This window comes from Phragmites australis, chromosome 7 (genome assembly GCF_958298935.1).
Source record: "Phragmites australis chromosome 7, lpPhrAust1.1, whole genome shotgun sequence".
Taxonomy (NCBI): domain Eukaryota; kingdom Viridiplantae; phylum Streptophyta; class Magnoliopsida; order Poales; family Poaceae; genus Phragmites; species Phragmites australis.
The window spans coordinates 2465887-2479925 of NC_084927.1; the positions used below are offsets into that span (position 1 = coordinate 2465887).

General features: G+C 44.3%; 1 protein-coding gene across 2 annotated transcripts; it reads right to left on the reverse strand.

The window, feature by feature from the left end:
* Positions 1-9064: 9064 nt before the first annotated feature.
* Positions 9065-13495, reverse strand: LOC133923865 (peptidyl-prolyl cis-trans isomerase Pin1-like). 2 transcript variants are annotated; one of them, XM_062369144.1, is made up of 3 exons: positions 13150-13495; positions 10106-10149; positions 9065-9401 (listed from the first exon to the last, which is right to left on the reverse strand). In XM_062369144.1, exons 1-3 carry the CDS (start codon positions 13397-13399, stop codon positions 9330-9332), a joined length of 366 nt encoding a protein of 121 aa, XP_062225128.1. In that variant the 5' UTR covers positions 13400-13495; the 3' UTR covers positions 9065-9329. The 2 variants fall into 2 exon arrangements, with proteins under 2 accessions (XP_062225128.1, XP_062225127.1); XM_062369143.1 differs by lacking the exon at positions 10106-10149 and having other exon boundaries at positions 13150-13493.
* Positions 13496-14039: the final 544 nt, after the last annotated feature.

Consider the following 14039-nt stretch of genomic DNA (forward strand, 5'->3'; position numbering starts at 1 on the left):
TATAAGGACTGAATCATTGTGCCATCATGCTAAGTCAACCCAGTGCATCCACATGTCCTGGATGGGCAGGACTTAATTTCTCCTTTCCCCGACCAAGCTGAACACCCTACTAGGAGGGCCGAGAGCAACGAGGATCCAGGTGACTAGCTGGTACTCAACTCAGATGCTATAGAAACTAGAGGCTAAAGCTAAAAGGGGACTGGCATCAATCACTTGGTTGTTACAAAAACCAAATGCTAAAGCTAAAAGGGGACTAGCATCCAGTACAAGGCCTGTGGTACTTGGGATGTCTCACAGTAGGTGTCTAGCAATGGAGGGTGAATGTAATGTCTCGGTATGATTCGCTCCTCTGCTTGCAACGGTTGGAGGCTGAGCATATCATGTAGATAAAGTTGTACCCCTCTACAGAGTGTAAATCTATTCAAATAGCCGTGTCCACGGTCATGAAGATGCAAAGCTATGACCTCACTTGGTTAGACTCAGGGCGTGAGAATCCTTGATGGGTGAGTGTGTGGACTAGATGTCCATATGGTGGAATTTCTGTCTTGATACGCCAGGAGTTGGAATGTATTGTAGGTACACCAGACTTGTTGATGGGGCCTGCAGAGTGTGGTATAGCCACTCCCAGGACCAAAAACCCCCAGTTATACCTTGTTACCATGTTAAATTGTTTCAAAGTTAACAGTAGACAACATAACGGAATACCCGCATAAACTGCTAAAGGGATCGATGATGTCCTAAGAGAAGGGTGAATTAGAACACTTAGAACTATTTTGGCTCCAAAAAAAAAAAGATATATCTATATCAAATTCTATCTAAAGTGCTCTAGGTTTATCTAGTGTGTCTACTCTACCGATCAAAGTGCTTGCAACCTATCTAAGAAGGTAAATTGCAAGAATGTAAATACGAAAATGTAAATAAGGTAGAGAGAGTAAACTCGGTACAAGGATGTTTATCTCGTGGTATCGATGGCATGAATGCCACCTCTAGTCCACGTTAGAGCTCCACAAAGGATATGCTCCCGATCGGCACCCGGTCACGGCTCTTGAGCCACCAACTCACAAAGACAAGGCCTCCACCCGGATGAGCCACAAAACCACCAAGGCAAGGTCTCACCACTAGCCTCTCTTCCGGTTTCTTGCCACCGTGATCACTTCGGAGGTTGAGCCACAAAGACAAGGGTCTCCGCGTCCCTGCACAATCGCCTTGCCACCGCTCTACACCAAGTCGAATGGTCAACAAGCTTGCCGATGAGTCACCAAGACTCCAAGCTGCTGGCGTACCACTTGGTACAAGGTTGGATCACTCATTGATCCACTCTCTAGGCAACAATCACCTAGCAACACTCTCTCTAGGCATATAAGCACTAATCACTCACTAATCTTGTGCTTAATCGCCTTAGATGATCACTTTAAACACCTTGGTGGCTTGGATGTCTTCTCAAATGTTTATGGACTTCTCTAGACTCCAACAACCTCAAATAACTAAGTGGAGGGGTATTTATAGTCTCAAACCCACGCACTAGCCGTTAACCTAATGGCTCAGAAAAGTTGTTAACACTAGATGATCGAGTGAGAACAATAGTACTAACACGGGATCATCCGGTGAGCACACTCTCACAAATTAGCCACTGGAACCCCCACTCAAGTCTCTGTGAACACCGGACACTCTGGTGTATACTTCTTCTTCATCACCGGGCTTTCCGGTGAGTATACCCTTAGCCATCCGAGCCAACTTCTTCTCTGAGTAAATTGCTCCAGTATATTCTCCGATGCACATCACTTCATCACCGGACTATCTGGTGAGTTAACTTCAGCCAACCGAGCCAATGCAATCCTCTCTAGAAATAATGTTCTGGTGTATACAGCCTTCATCACCGGACCATCCGATGTCTTAAACTTCATTCTACCTCTTTGCATTGTTCATTGTCCAGTGTATTATCCGGTGTAGCCTTGCTTCATCCCAGATCTTTCGGCGTGTTGATCTTCAATCTTCCACGGCTGCAACATTCTCTGGTAGAAATACTCTAGTGTGTATCTTCCTCTAATCACCGGACTATTCTGTGGGTTGTTCCATTCTGTCTTCTGGGCAGAAATACTCCGGTGTTGCCATGCTTTTATCACCGGACTATCGGGTGAGGCTTAGCCTTCATTTTTCAGCATGGCACCCTTCTTTGGAAGAATTGCTCTGGTGAGCACACTTGCTAATCACCGGACCTTCCAGTGAGATCTTCAGGCCTCTCTCCCTATTATCAAATATGCTCCGGTGAGTTCAACACCCAAAGCACTAGACCATCCGGTGAGGCAATTCTTCCTGAGACTTCTCCAATTCAGTCCAACTTTGTCCTGGCTGTGGTGGCTTCTTCATGTATTGCATCCATGAGACCTACTAACCTATATTCTTGACAAACATGTTAGTTTCATTGACTATGTTGTCATTAATCACCAAAATCACAATCATGACCTAATAGGGCCATTTTCGCTACAATCTCTCCTTTTTTGGTGATTGATGACAACACAACCAAAGCAAGTAGGAAATAATAACTGATACCAACTGTAAAGATCATAAGTGAGCACAAACTCTTACCATATTGCTTGGGTGCATGTTCTTACCATGTAGTCCCCCTTTGTTGTGGTTCTCCCTTTCTCCATCGCCACTATCTCTCTTGATCGACCCATGCAAGACCTTCTTCTTCTCCTCCTCCTTTGTCAACTTCGGCATTCCTAGACATCTTGCTAGTTGCTACAATCTCCTCCACATTTTTCACCTTGCAACTTGCATCTTTCTTTGGTGGATATTGCAACTTTCATTCACAATCATTGGCAAGTGAGTGGATGTGGAGGATGATGAAGCATTAAGCTCAAGCTCAAGTGATGATGATGAAGCATTAAGCTCAAGCTCAAGCAATGATGATGAAGCAATCTTTGGCAAGAGATTGGTCGCTCTCACCATTAATGAATTAACTCATCCACCACCTTTATCATCATCATCATCACATATGTGCTTCACGACCAAAGGTAAAATTGAAAGCAATGTAAGTGATGATGACTTTGACTCCGAATCTCCTACTTATGATGAGTTTATTAAAATAATCAATGAGCAACATAAGGTCTTAAAAAAACTAACTAAGAAGTTCAATATCCTTAAAGATACTCATGCTCCATTTGTTACTAATTATGAAGAATTAGCTAGCAAATACAAATTGCTTAACAAAGAGCATGAAGTGCTTAGTGCAAAATTTAAGGATCTTGAGCAACAACCTAAGGTTTCAAAGAAACCATACATCTCACTTTGTCATATTAATTCTAAGATGGATACTTCTACTTCTTATGATGATTTAATTGGTGTATCATCCTTATCTACTTGCAATGAAAATATTTGTTTTAAGACTAATCTTATAATTGAGAATAGTGAGCTCAAAAAAGAAGTAGAGAAGCTCAAGAAGAACTTGAAACAAATGAAGCAAAGCAATGTCAAACCTCCTCAATATATTGGTGGACATGGGTATGACCTTGAGTCATGGGGTTGACTCAAGGCAAAGAAAAGGGTCCTCCTCAATACGAGCTTGGCAGTTCATGGGATTGACTCAACGCAAAGAAAAGGGTCCACCGAGAAGAAGCTTACGGAAGGAGCAAATGTGACTTGCTATCTATGCCATGAAGAAGGCCACAAGTCCTATCAAGTAAGAAACTCAAGAAGAAGGAGAAGAAAAAGAATATTACCATCTCCAACACCTCCAACAAGACCAACAAGAAGAAGACACTACTACAGAACTAGTCATAAGTGTTGCCTCATCAGTGTCGGTTCAATCAAAACCAGCACTGATAGAGTATCACTGCCAGTTGGTAGCAAAATCAAACATTCACCAGTCCATTCAAGAAAAAATTGGCAATGATAACTAGTATCAGTGCCGGTTCTTAATACGAACCGCCACTGATAAAGCGACCGGACCCGAATTTTATATTCAATTGATTTTGCTCTCACCACCTCGCGTCCGTCGACTCGATATTTTCCATCAGCTCGAGTCTCCTTGATCTTATCCTCTCGTGCCTCCACAGTCTCCTCTCTCCTCTCTCTCGACCATCTCTCTCCTCTCTCTCTCTCTCTATCCGTCTCTCGGTCTCCTCTCCCAGTCCTCTCTCTCTCTCTATCCGTCTCTCGGTCTCCTCTCCCAGTCCTCTCTCTCTCTCTCTCTCTCTCTCTCTCTCTCTCTCTCTCTCTCTCTCTCTCTCTCTCTCTCCATCTCTTAGTCTCCTGCCTCCACCCATTGCTTCGTCGGCTGGTTCGCGTGGCACGAGCGACCGGGGGAGCGGTGGATCTAGGCTTGGCAGGGGCGACGGCGTCAACGCCGTGCATCATGGAGGAGGTGGCGGTGGTGGCGGGGGAGCGGCAGGGGAGAGGTGGCGGCCGTGGCGGTGGGGGAGCGGCAGATCTGGGCTTAGCGGGGGTGACGGCATCGACGCCGTGCAACATGGAGGAGGCAGCTATGGTGGCGACAGAGCGGCGGTGGCCGTGGCAGCAGGGGAGCGGTGGTGGCCGTGGCAGCGGGAGTGGCATCCTAGGTAGCTCGATTCTGAGCTAGCTCGAATGCTGCTCCCGCCACGCCAATTTTATCTTTTTTTTTATTCGCTGAAAATGGCAACTGTGCTGGGTGGACAACCGACACTGATACTAGTTGAGTATCAGTACCAAGTAAAAAGTGCTGGTTGAAAAATCGGCACTGATGCCATTTTTCAACCGGCACTATTATGCCTTTTTGCAGTAGTGAGATCAAATTCCCCCACTACCTACTCAAGAAGAAGAAAGATTGCAAGGTGGTGGTCATCAAGGTTTGCATGCAAGATAGGGGAGGAACCAAACCATTTGGGTGCCCAAGGTTTTCATTGAGAATATGAGGGGCTCCAAGAAAGTTTGGTTTCCTAAAGAGGAATTAGGAGGATTTGGAGACTTGGCTCAAATGTGAAAATAAAGTGGAGAAGCAAGCGAAATAAGCCAAGTAAAAGAATCAAATATATTGGTGATTCTTGATCATCATATACCCAAATCCTTCATATGAAGGTAAAATAGGCTAACTAGATTAAATTTTATGCATATGTTTCATCTAGTCCCTATATATGTCTAGGATTGTATGAGCATGTTTTAAGTCTTTGTTGTATGTCTTTTCAATTGATATTAATTTAATCGCATGTGATGTCTAGTTGATTCACTTATATGATAGGTTGTTATGTTTTAATTGTTATTCATAAGCAATCTACATGCTTTATCAGTTGTAGGTTAGAGTTTGGCATAAATTGTTAATTCATATCTTTTATATGTGATGAGTCCAAAATATAGGGTAATCTCCTCAATTGCCATTCATTGATAAGGTGTATGTTTCCCACAAGTAATTAAATTACTTGTATGCACACATTTAGGAGAAGCCTATTCTATGTTTTGTGATTTTTAGGACTAACTTGTTTGCAAGCTTATCATTACTTTGTCTCATATTGAAGTGATAAAATCCCCAATGGTACGCTATGCTTGTTCCTTTACAAGTGGTTAATGGTTTTCCTTCCATCTTGTATCATTTATCTAGCCACTTTCCATAATATAGCTTAAATTTTCATACTTGACTTAAAAATTTCAATTGTGCATATACTTTGCCTTCAACTATATGTATGCACAAATTTAGGGGGAGTTTAATATATGTTGTGAGGCTTCATGGATTTTGATCCACATGTCTTCCACATTCAAAGGATCTTAATTTATGAAACTCTCTCTTGTGTTTCGGTGTTTGATCCAAAGGGGAGGAATTTTTCGAACCAAAGCAAGTAATGTGCGGTGCATTTCAATTGATATCAAGAGCATTTGCATGATTGGGATCAAAGGGAGGAACAAATGGTTAATGGATTAAGAGAGAATCTTATATTCACCATGAAAATAAAGGGGATGAAAGATTAAAGAAATAGGCAAGAGCAAGGCAAGTATGAGAATATGCATTATTTCATATTTGTATTCTCAATTGGTATCTTTAATTCTTTCTCTCATCATGTATCTAAGCAAGTAGCTGCATTTAATTCTATTTTATCTCTTGCTTTGGTTATGTTATCACCAATCATAAAAAATGGGGAGATTGAAAGATCAATGACTATAGCATTGGGTCAATGTGATTTTGTTAATTAAAGTCAACATAGTCAATAGTACTAACATGGTTTGCTAGTATATAAGGTTTAGTCTTATGGATACTGGGGTTCCAAATATCTCAAAGAAAATGAACATCCATGTCAAAGAAGAGCTTCATGAAGATATAAGAATCTATTGTTTAGACAAGTGATCATGGTATTGAAAAAATCATTTGTGTAGATAGGTTTGTTTTCTTTGATCTTACTATGAATAGGGGTTTGGGTAGTCACGCTAGATAAATCTAAAGCATATTTAGATATAAATTAATTTTATTTTTATCATGTTGAATTGAGCCGAATAGTTTTTATAATCTATAGTTCGATTTAAACTAGAATTTGCAAATTTTCCATAGAACAATCCTCCTGTTCCAAACATGTAGTAGTGCTTTCTAGGCTTTGTCTGATATTGCGGTGGCTTTTAAAACAATTTATTTACCAAATTTGGATGCTGCTATTAGATGAGAGCATCTTGATTGTATTAAGTTGTACCAAGAAAATCTGAAAAGAATTACTCCCTCCGGTGGATATTAACATGGTTTGTAGAACCCTACTTTGACCAATAATTTCTAGTATAAGAAATAATTTATTTCGAAACCATTTGTCAATAGAGATATAGACATACCATTTCAAAATTTGAATCTCGATATTCAGTAGATATTAATGACCGAAGCTGGAATAGTTTGACTGCACCCAACTCAAAGTGTCACCTTTCATGACGAACAAGAGTAATACATATCCCTCAAAAAAAAAACTAGATTCCACGTACACGATAACTGCAAACTGGCCATTGACCATGAAATTTCTTGGTTGTTGGAATCTAATCGAGCTTCAAGCCACCCCCTCCTATATATACATACATGTTGCATATGTAGCTCACCCTCCAGCTTGAAACCACCATTGATCACCCAATCAAGCATATATTGCAACCATCGATCCTACTTGGAGATCAGAGCTAAGCATGAGGTACAGGGAGTTGGAGCTGACCCTCCTGTCGGCGAGGGACCTCAAGAACGTGAACGTGATCACGCGCATGGAGGTGTACGCCGTGGTGACCATCTCCGGCGACCACCTCACGCGCCAGTGCACCGCGTCGGACCGCTACGGCGGGCGGCACCCGTGCTGGAACGCTACGCTCCGGTTCGCCGTCCCTCCCACCGCCGCGGCGGCCGACGGAGGCTGGCTTCACGTGCTGCTCCGCGCCGAGCGCTTCCTCGGGGACCGCGACGTCGGCGAGGTCATCGTCCCCCTCGCCGACCTCCTCGCCGGCGCGGCCACCTTGGGCCCCCAGCCGGCGCAGGTCGCGTCCTACCAGGTCCGCAAGGTGCACCGCTCCGAGCCGCGCGGCGTGCTCACCGTGTCCTACCGACTGGGCCCAGTCGTCGCCCCGCTAGAGGGAGCCGACAAGCCGCCCGTCACCCACCCGATGCCGCAGCCGCAGCCCCCAGTCATGGCCTACCCGGTGCCGCATCCGCCGGTCATCGCCTATCCGCCGCCGCCGCCTCCACGTGAGGTGGCTCCGCCGCCGAGTAACGGAAAGAGCAACGGGCCTGACCCAGTGGACCCCGCTCAAGTCACTCAGACGAAGATCTTCTTTGGTCTCCCCATCGATCCAACAAAAACGATGTTCCCCACTGGATCCAATATCAGCCCAGGGATGGCAGATCGTTCGAGGTCTAAAGCGTTCGTACGCCACGAGACACAACCAGGAGCAGGAGCAGGAGCCTTCGATATGGAGGCGATGAACCAGCGACCGGTCCCTGCCTGGAGGAAACCAGTGACCAGTCCAGATGCTCCCCCGCCTGCTTCCGCGTCTTCCAGCTCGAGCTCGTCGTCGTCGTCCCCCTCTTCAGCTTACCCCTCCACTGTCGTCCCCCGCCCCCGCCCTGCCGGCCCCGCAACAGCAGGCGCCGCAGCTGCCCGCCTCACCAACGGCTCCCCCTCCACATCCGGCGACCGGCGGCACCCGACCGCCTCCCCGCCACCATCCTCCTCCCTTCCCGTAGCTAACCACTCTGGCATGGTGTCCCCGCGTTGGGGTGGCAAGTCGGCGTCGTCCTTAGCGTCGGGCGGGTCGCTGGCTAACGCGAGCAGCCGACCAGTCGCTTGATAGAATTTTACCTTTGATATATATAGCCCCTTAAATATGTTGGTCTATGATAATTCGGTCAAAATACATCTTGTAAGTCTACTATATAATATTTGTGTGTGTATGAGATGACAATCTATCGGACATTTATAAGACTCAGTTGCAAGTATTGTATAGTAGACATGTAAGTGGTGTAGAAATAAACTTGCAAGTATATATGAATAACTTTTTTTCCAAGAAAGTATGTACGAATGAATAGCTTGTAAATGGTGTAACTTGTAAGTATAAATACCTTACTTTTAACTATAATCTGAATAATCTGTAAGCATATATCTGGTGACTAGCATACAACTTATAAGTATGTTCATAATGACATGTAAAACTCGATAGATAAATAAAATCTATCGAGCGCCTGAATGATACAATTGTTCATTTCTTTGTATCAGCATTAGCATTAGCATTAGTTTTACAATTTTACTAGGCCGACTTAATTCTAATCTCTGTCCGGTGGCAAGCCACGATGCCATTTACCTATCAATCTCGAGAAATTACTTCATGCCTTCTTCTGTTGTATATCTATTTCAAACTGTTTAAAGCTGTCGAATTAATTTGTTATAAAGATGCACACTATTGGCAACCTAGGCATCCAGTGTGGCAACTAACTCCATATTAACATTTAAATTTTAAAAAACCAAACTTAGAGCTGTGTTGGATTCTTTTTTATTTGTCACATCAGATTTATTTGTAAAGATTTACCGAGACAGAAAGGAATATTCATCGAGCCTCAGACTAAAAAAAACGGAAGAACAAAAAAAACTATCGCTAGATCAACTAGGCATTAAGAAGCTCACGTGTCCGTCGATAATGTAGGTTACAAGCACAAATGCTGTGGCAAACATGTGACAATACATGGTTTATCTTCGTCCAGGATGTTACGCACTTAGGCTGCCAGAAAGAAAATTACAGGCCCTAATCGAAAACCATTCAGCTCTTATCAAAAATCATTCGGCTGACAGTGTGCGCCTCTCCTCAGGCAGTCCGCAGGATGATGTGAACCCCACTGTCAGTGTCCACGATGTCGCTTAGCTCACCAACCTTGAGGGCAAAGGTGGCATCTTCGAAGGGTTTCTGCATCTGTCCCCTCCCAAAGGTACCTGTGATTGCAGCATCATTATTAGAAAGATCCGATCATGAAGGACTGCTGGAGTGAGCCAGTGGCAGCGCGTGCTGCTAGTATTAACGATGATCGCATGCTAGAGAGCTACAAGGCATTGAAACACATGCAATGTTGAAGGCAGTAAGACGATAGTTGCAGTGATATTCTTTGCTCCCAAAACCCTTTAACCATCAGTATCTTTTTCTCTATATATTAATATAAACGAGAAGAGATGCACACTAATATCATTATTCCCTACAACACATGTCTGCATTTGAATTACTATGCCTATGGCAAGATTGTGAGTTAGCTGTTCCAAATTTCCATTCTTGTGAGTTGAAGACAAGAATTGCAGCTTTTACGCTCATTATCCATTGCATAAATACAAGAATTTCAGCTTCACACTTCTTCAAACTTCAGGGTTTTATTACTCTAAAGAGTTAGCTGATCTTAACTAACACCAAACCCTTAGAATGACAGTGCACAAGAGTATGGAGGGGGATGCCATATGCTACTGCTCATAGCGTGTAGTTTCATTAAGAGAAAGAGATTCCCTATGACATGACATAAATATAATATATTACAGAAGCCGACAATTCTAGAAGCATGAACTTGCATTATGGAGCATCAAAGAATAATGAGGTGCTGCAAAACATGCACAAGCAAATACACAGGGTACACACAAAGAAAAGATATCTCAACTGATAATATGAAACAATTGGAAGATCCACCATCATCAAAACCAACTGTAAACATGTACATCAAAACAGAGATGACAAATAATTAAAATTTGAAAAGATAAGCTAGTAAAAAAGAGTAAATAACAATGGTAACCCAATACATTCTCTTGTTGTGAATAGAATAATGTATAAATAGAATTTTCTACCAGATAAGTGGATCACACATTTCAATAAACATCCATAAATTCAAGGTTGAATAGTACAGTTATTGCATTCGTGGTGCCTTAGCACTGCTCTGCTCACCACTATAATGGTTAGAAGAAAAGTGAAAGAGGGATTACCTTGCTAATCATGCCGTGATTAAAAGCTGGAATCATTATCATGTATGCCTCCAATTCCTCAAAAGTTTAGCACAAAAAATTAAAAGGAAAATAACTTATATTTAAGTTTCTGTAAAGTGCAAAAAGTTTCATCACAAACAAAGTAGTTTTCAAGAGTTTAAAGCAGCTCGTACTATAAGTGGGTCTTACTTATAGAAAGGAAATCTACATTAATGTAGAGGACTAATTAAGTACCTCAAAACCCACCGCCATTGATCCTGAAATCCTTATCGGCTTCCTTAAGTTTTGTTATGAAAAGCTAATTTATGCCGTATGGTGATACCATTGCACCAAGAACGGGAGCATACTCTATTCAAAAGAAAACCGTGAAAGAAAAATCTCCTTGGAGTTTAGAGAGATATGGCATGAAGGGATGATTATCGTCTGCATCCAAAAAATATGAGGAAGCTAATGCACAAAAGGTACAGAAATTTTGAGGAAAAGGGGAAAAAACATGTAACCAGATTTTAATTTGAAGACCATTGTAATAGTATTAGAAATCCACCCTCTCAGCTCTGCAAATTACATGGGTTGACTCGGATAGGGGAAGTGGGGATCAAAATTAGAAGATTCACATATATAAATTGGATATAATTCAGGTTGTGTGCACCGCAGCAAGGTGCAGAGTCCGGACACGATATTTACATTATCTAAAAAAATTGGATATAATTTTGAGCTATGCTATGGAATAATAGAATTGTGGTATAGGATCCAATAATGTATGAATCAATTACCAATTCTATAGCTATTTGAGTCACATCTCTAGGTAAAGACAGCTCCCAAGTTCCAACGTCATTGTAGCAAAACATTACATACTGTATAAACTACTTCTGACCAACAAGTTTGAGATTTGGCAGTAACAAAAGCAAATAAAAAATAAGAGAAAAATAAATAGCACGCTGGAAGAAAATCTCAAGCAAAAGGAGCCCACATTGTCGTGAATGTCGGGAGAACGAACGTAAGTTTGGACTTCACCTCTCCACTGATCTGCTGCTAGTTTTTGCAGTGATAAACATCAAATTTGTGGCGTGTGAAACCCGAGCAGGAAGGGGAGGGTGGGTGGGTTGTGGGGTGGATGTGTGGGATCGAGAGCGGGAGATGAGGACAACAGCGCGAGAGGTGGGGCTTGGAGGCGGAGCGGAGGTCACAGCCTCTCCTCCGCGGCGGTGAAGCTGAACACACCAAGGGGCCAGCGGGAGCCAGCCTGGGGAGAAGAAAGCGGGAGGCCTTGGCGCATAGGAGAGCAGGACGGCAACGGCGGGGCACAAGCGGCGGTACGGGAGGAGGCGAGGCCGGAGGCGCTGAGAGGCGAGGTCGCGAGCTGGCGAGGCGGTGGCGGAACCGGTGCACGGGCCTGGGGGGCGGCGAGAGAACCGGAGCACGGGCCTGGGGGTCAGCGGCCGGGAGAGCAACCTTAGGTTTCGTTCTTTTTGGCCAATCCCCGTCTGCTGCTGGGTGAGCGCGAGCGGTGGCACCTGGGCGAGGCGGGGCAGCGGTGCTCGGGAGAGGGGTGAGAGGAGGTGCTCGGGAGAGGCGGCGGCTCTCGGGCGAAGGGAGCGAGAGGCAGCGGCCCTCGAGAGGCAGTGGCGCTCGGGAGAGGGGCGGGTGGCGGCGCGCTTGGGAGGAGGGAGTGGGACAGACAGGGATGGCGTGCAGGTGGTTGTACGTGGAAGAGTCGCAAAAAATGAAGCGGACCATCCGATGGGGATCGTTCGACGGTGGGAAGCTGCTAAAGGGTAACAATAGATGGTATCTACAAAAACATAGATAAGGTATGATTCTAACCACTAAAGATATACCGACCAACTGTAATGCATACTCTAGTCTGGATTTAAAGTAACAGAAAAATATGTGGAACTTTTATGCTCTTAATTTAGCCCTACCTAAAGATCCTTGGACTGCTACACCTTGTAAAGAGCTACCTTGCATCACATTAACATATCTTCCCATGGCTACTCATACTAATGTTCCTGATGCATGCAGGATACACAGCCAGCAAGTTTTATTTTCATGCATTGTCAATTTATCGGCAAATCAGCTTAATCTGTGTATAGTCCATCTCACTGTTTATGCCCAAATTATGTGAATAAGCACTTGATGAAATTCAGCGAATTGGAAACTTAATCAGACACCTGCAAGGCTACACATTACTAATGCCCAGATTACCTTCGAAGATCAATGAACTGTGTTTTCTTTATGATAGAAAGGCCCTCCACTGGTTTTCATTATCGAGAACCTAGTCATACAGATAATACGTTTGCAGTTTCTAAAAGATCGTCACCATGAGCCCCCAATTGTGCAGCAGCCTCTCCAACGCTCTCAGTTGTGTAACCAACCTTTAAGCAGTAAGACTAGCAATGTCCAAAAAATTCCCCGAAACCTCATCGATACTAACGACTGTTGAACTGGACCATGCAGCACACGCCGAATCCCCAAAGGCTTCGAATTGGACTGGGTTTTTCTGAACTCAGCTGACCACATCACACCTTACTGACCCCACGACGGCAAAGCCAAAAAACCAAAACATGTATCGCACTTGCGTTGTGAGATGAGAATGAATATCCATCTAGCATTCTAGCCCCTAATAACGAATCAAGAATCGAGAACCCGACGGATGGACGGATCCATCCCAGACTCCCAGTAACAACCAGATATCGGAAGAGCAAAGAGGGTGGATCGGTCGTACCGAGGTCGCCGCCGCGCCGTGCGGAGGAGCAGTCGGAGTGGCGCGCGGCGAGGTCGGCGAAGGCGGCTTCCCCGGAGAGGTTCTGCTGACGGAGGTCGAGGAGCCGCGCGGCGGCGTCGGCGCGGGTGGTGACGGAGATGATGCGGCCGTCGGGGTCCTTCCAGGAGGCCTTGCGGCGGGAGCCCTCGTGCTTGATCAGGATGTGCGACGCCCGCACCGTCTCCCCCTCTCCTCCCGCCGCCGACGACATGGTCCTGCCCTTCCTCCGCCGCCTCCCACTCGCTGGCTCGCTCGCTTGGGCTGGGTGGGTCGGTGTGGTGTGTGAGTGGGCTACAAACACAAGACAAACCGGAGGAGATATTTCTCGGTTCTCGCTCTCTTTGGAATCCAGGACAAGAAGAATTGGTCTATCATTTTTTTTCTTCTTATTTTTGTTCAAATTCGATCTAAATTTTAATCTCAAATCCCAACTCAAATAGGAAATAAAATATTTTTATTGAAAAAGTGCTTTGTTGGCCACCCTAGATTACACTTTTGGGAAGATTTTTCATGGACACTTGGATAAGTGAAGCGACGATAATAGAGGGTAATGATCCTCAACGAAAATGCGGCATTCCCAGCTCTGAAGTGGCCAATTAACTGGGCCAAGCAAATTCAAATTCATTTGGACCAGTTAAGTTTAAAAGTATGTTGTTCCACTATATTTAAATGGCCAATCAATCCATGGCACCCGTGTCATTATAACTTTCAACTCCCAACTACGGTGAGGTGATGGGAAGTAGCGCAAGTGGACTGAAAAATGATTAGGAAAGACCAACGATCGATCTCTCTCTCTCTCTCTCTCTATATATATATATATATATATATATATATATATATATATATATATA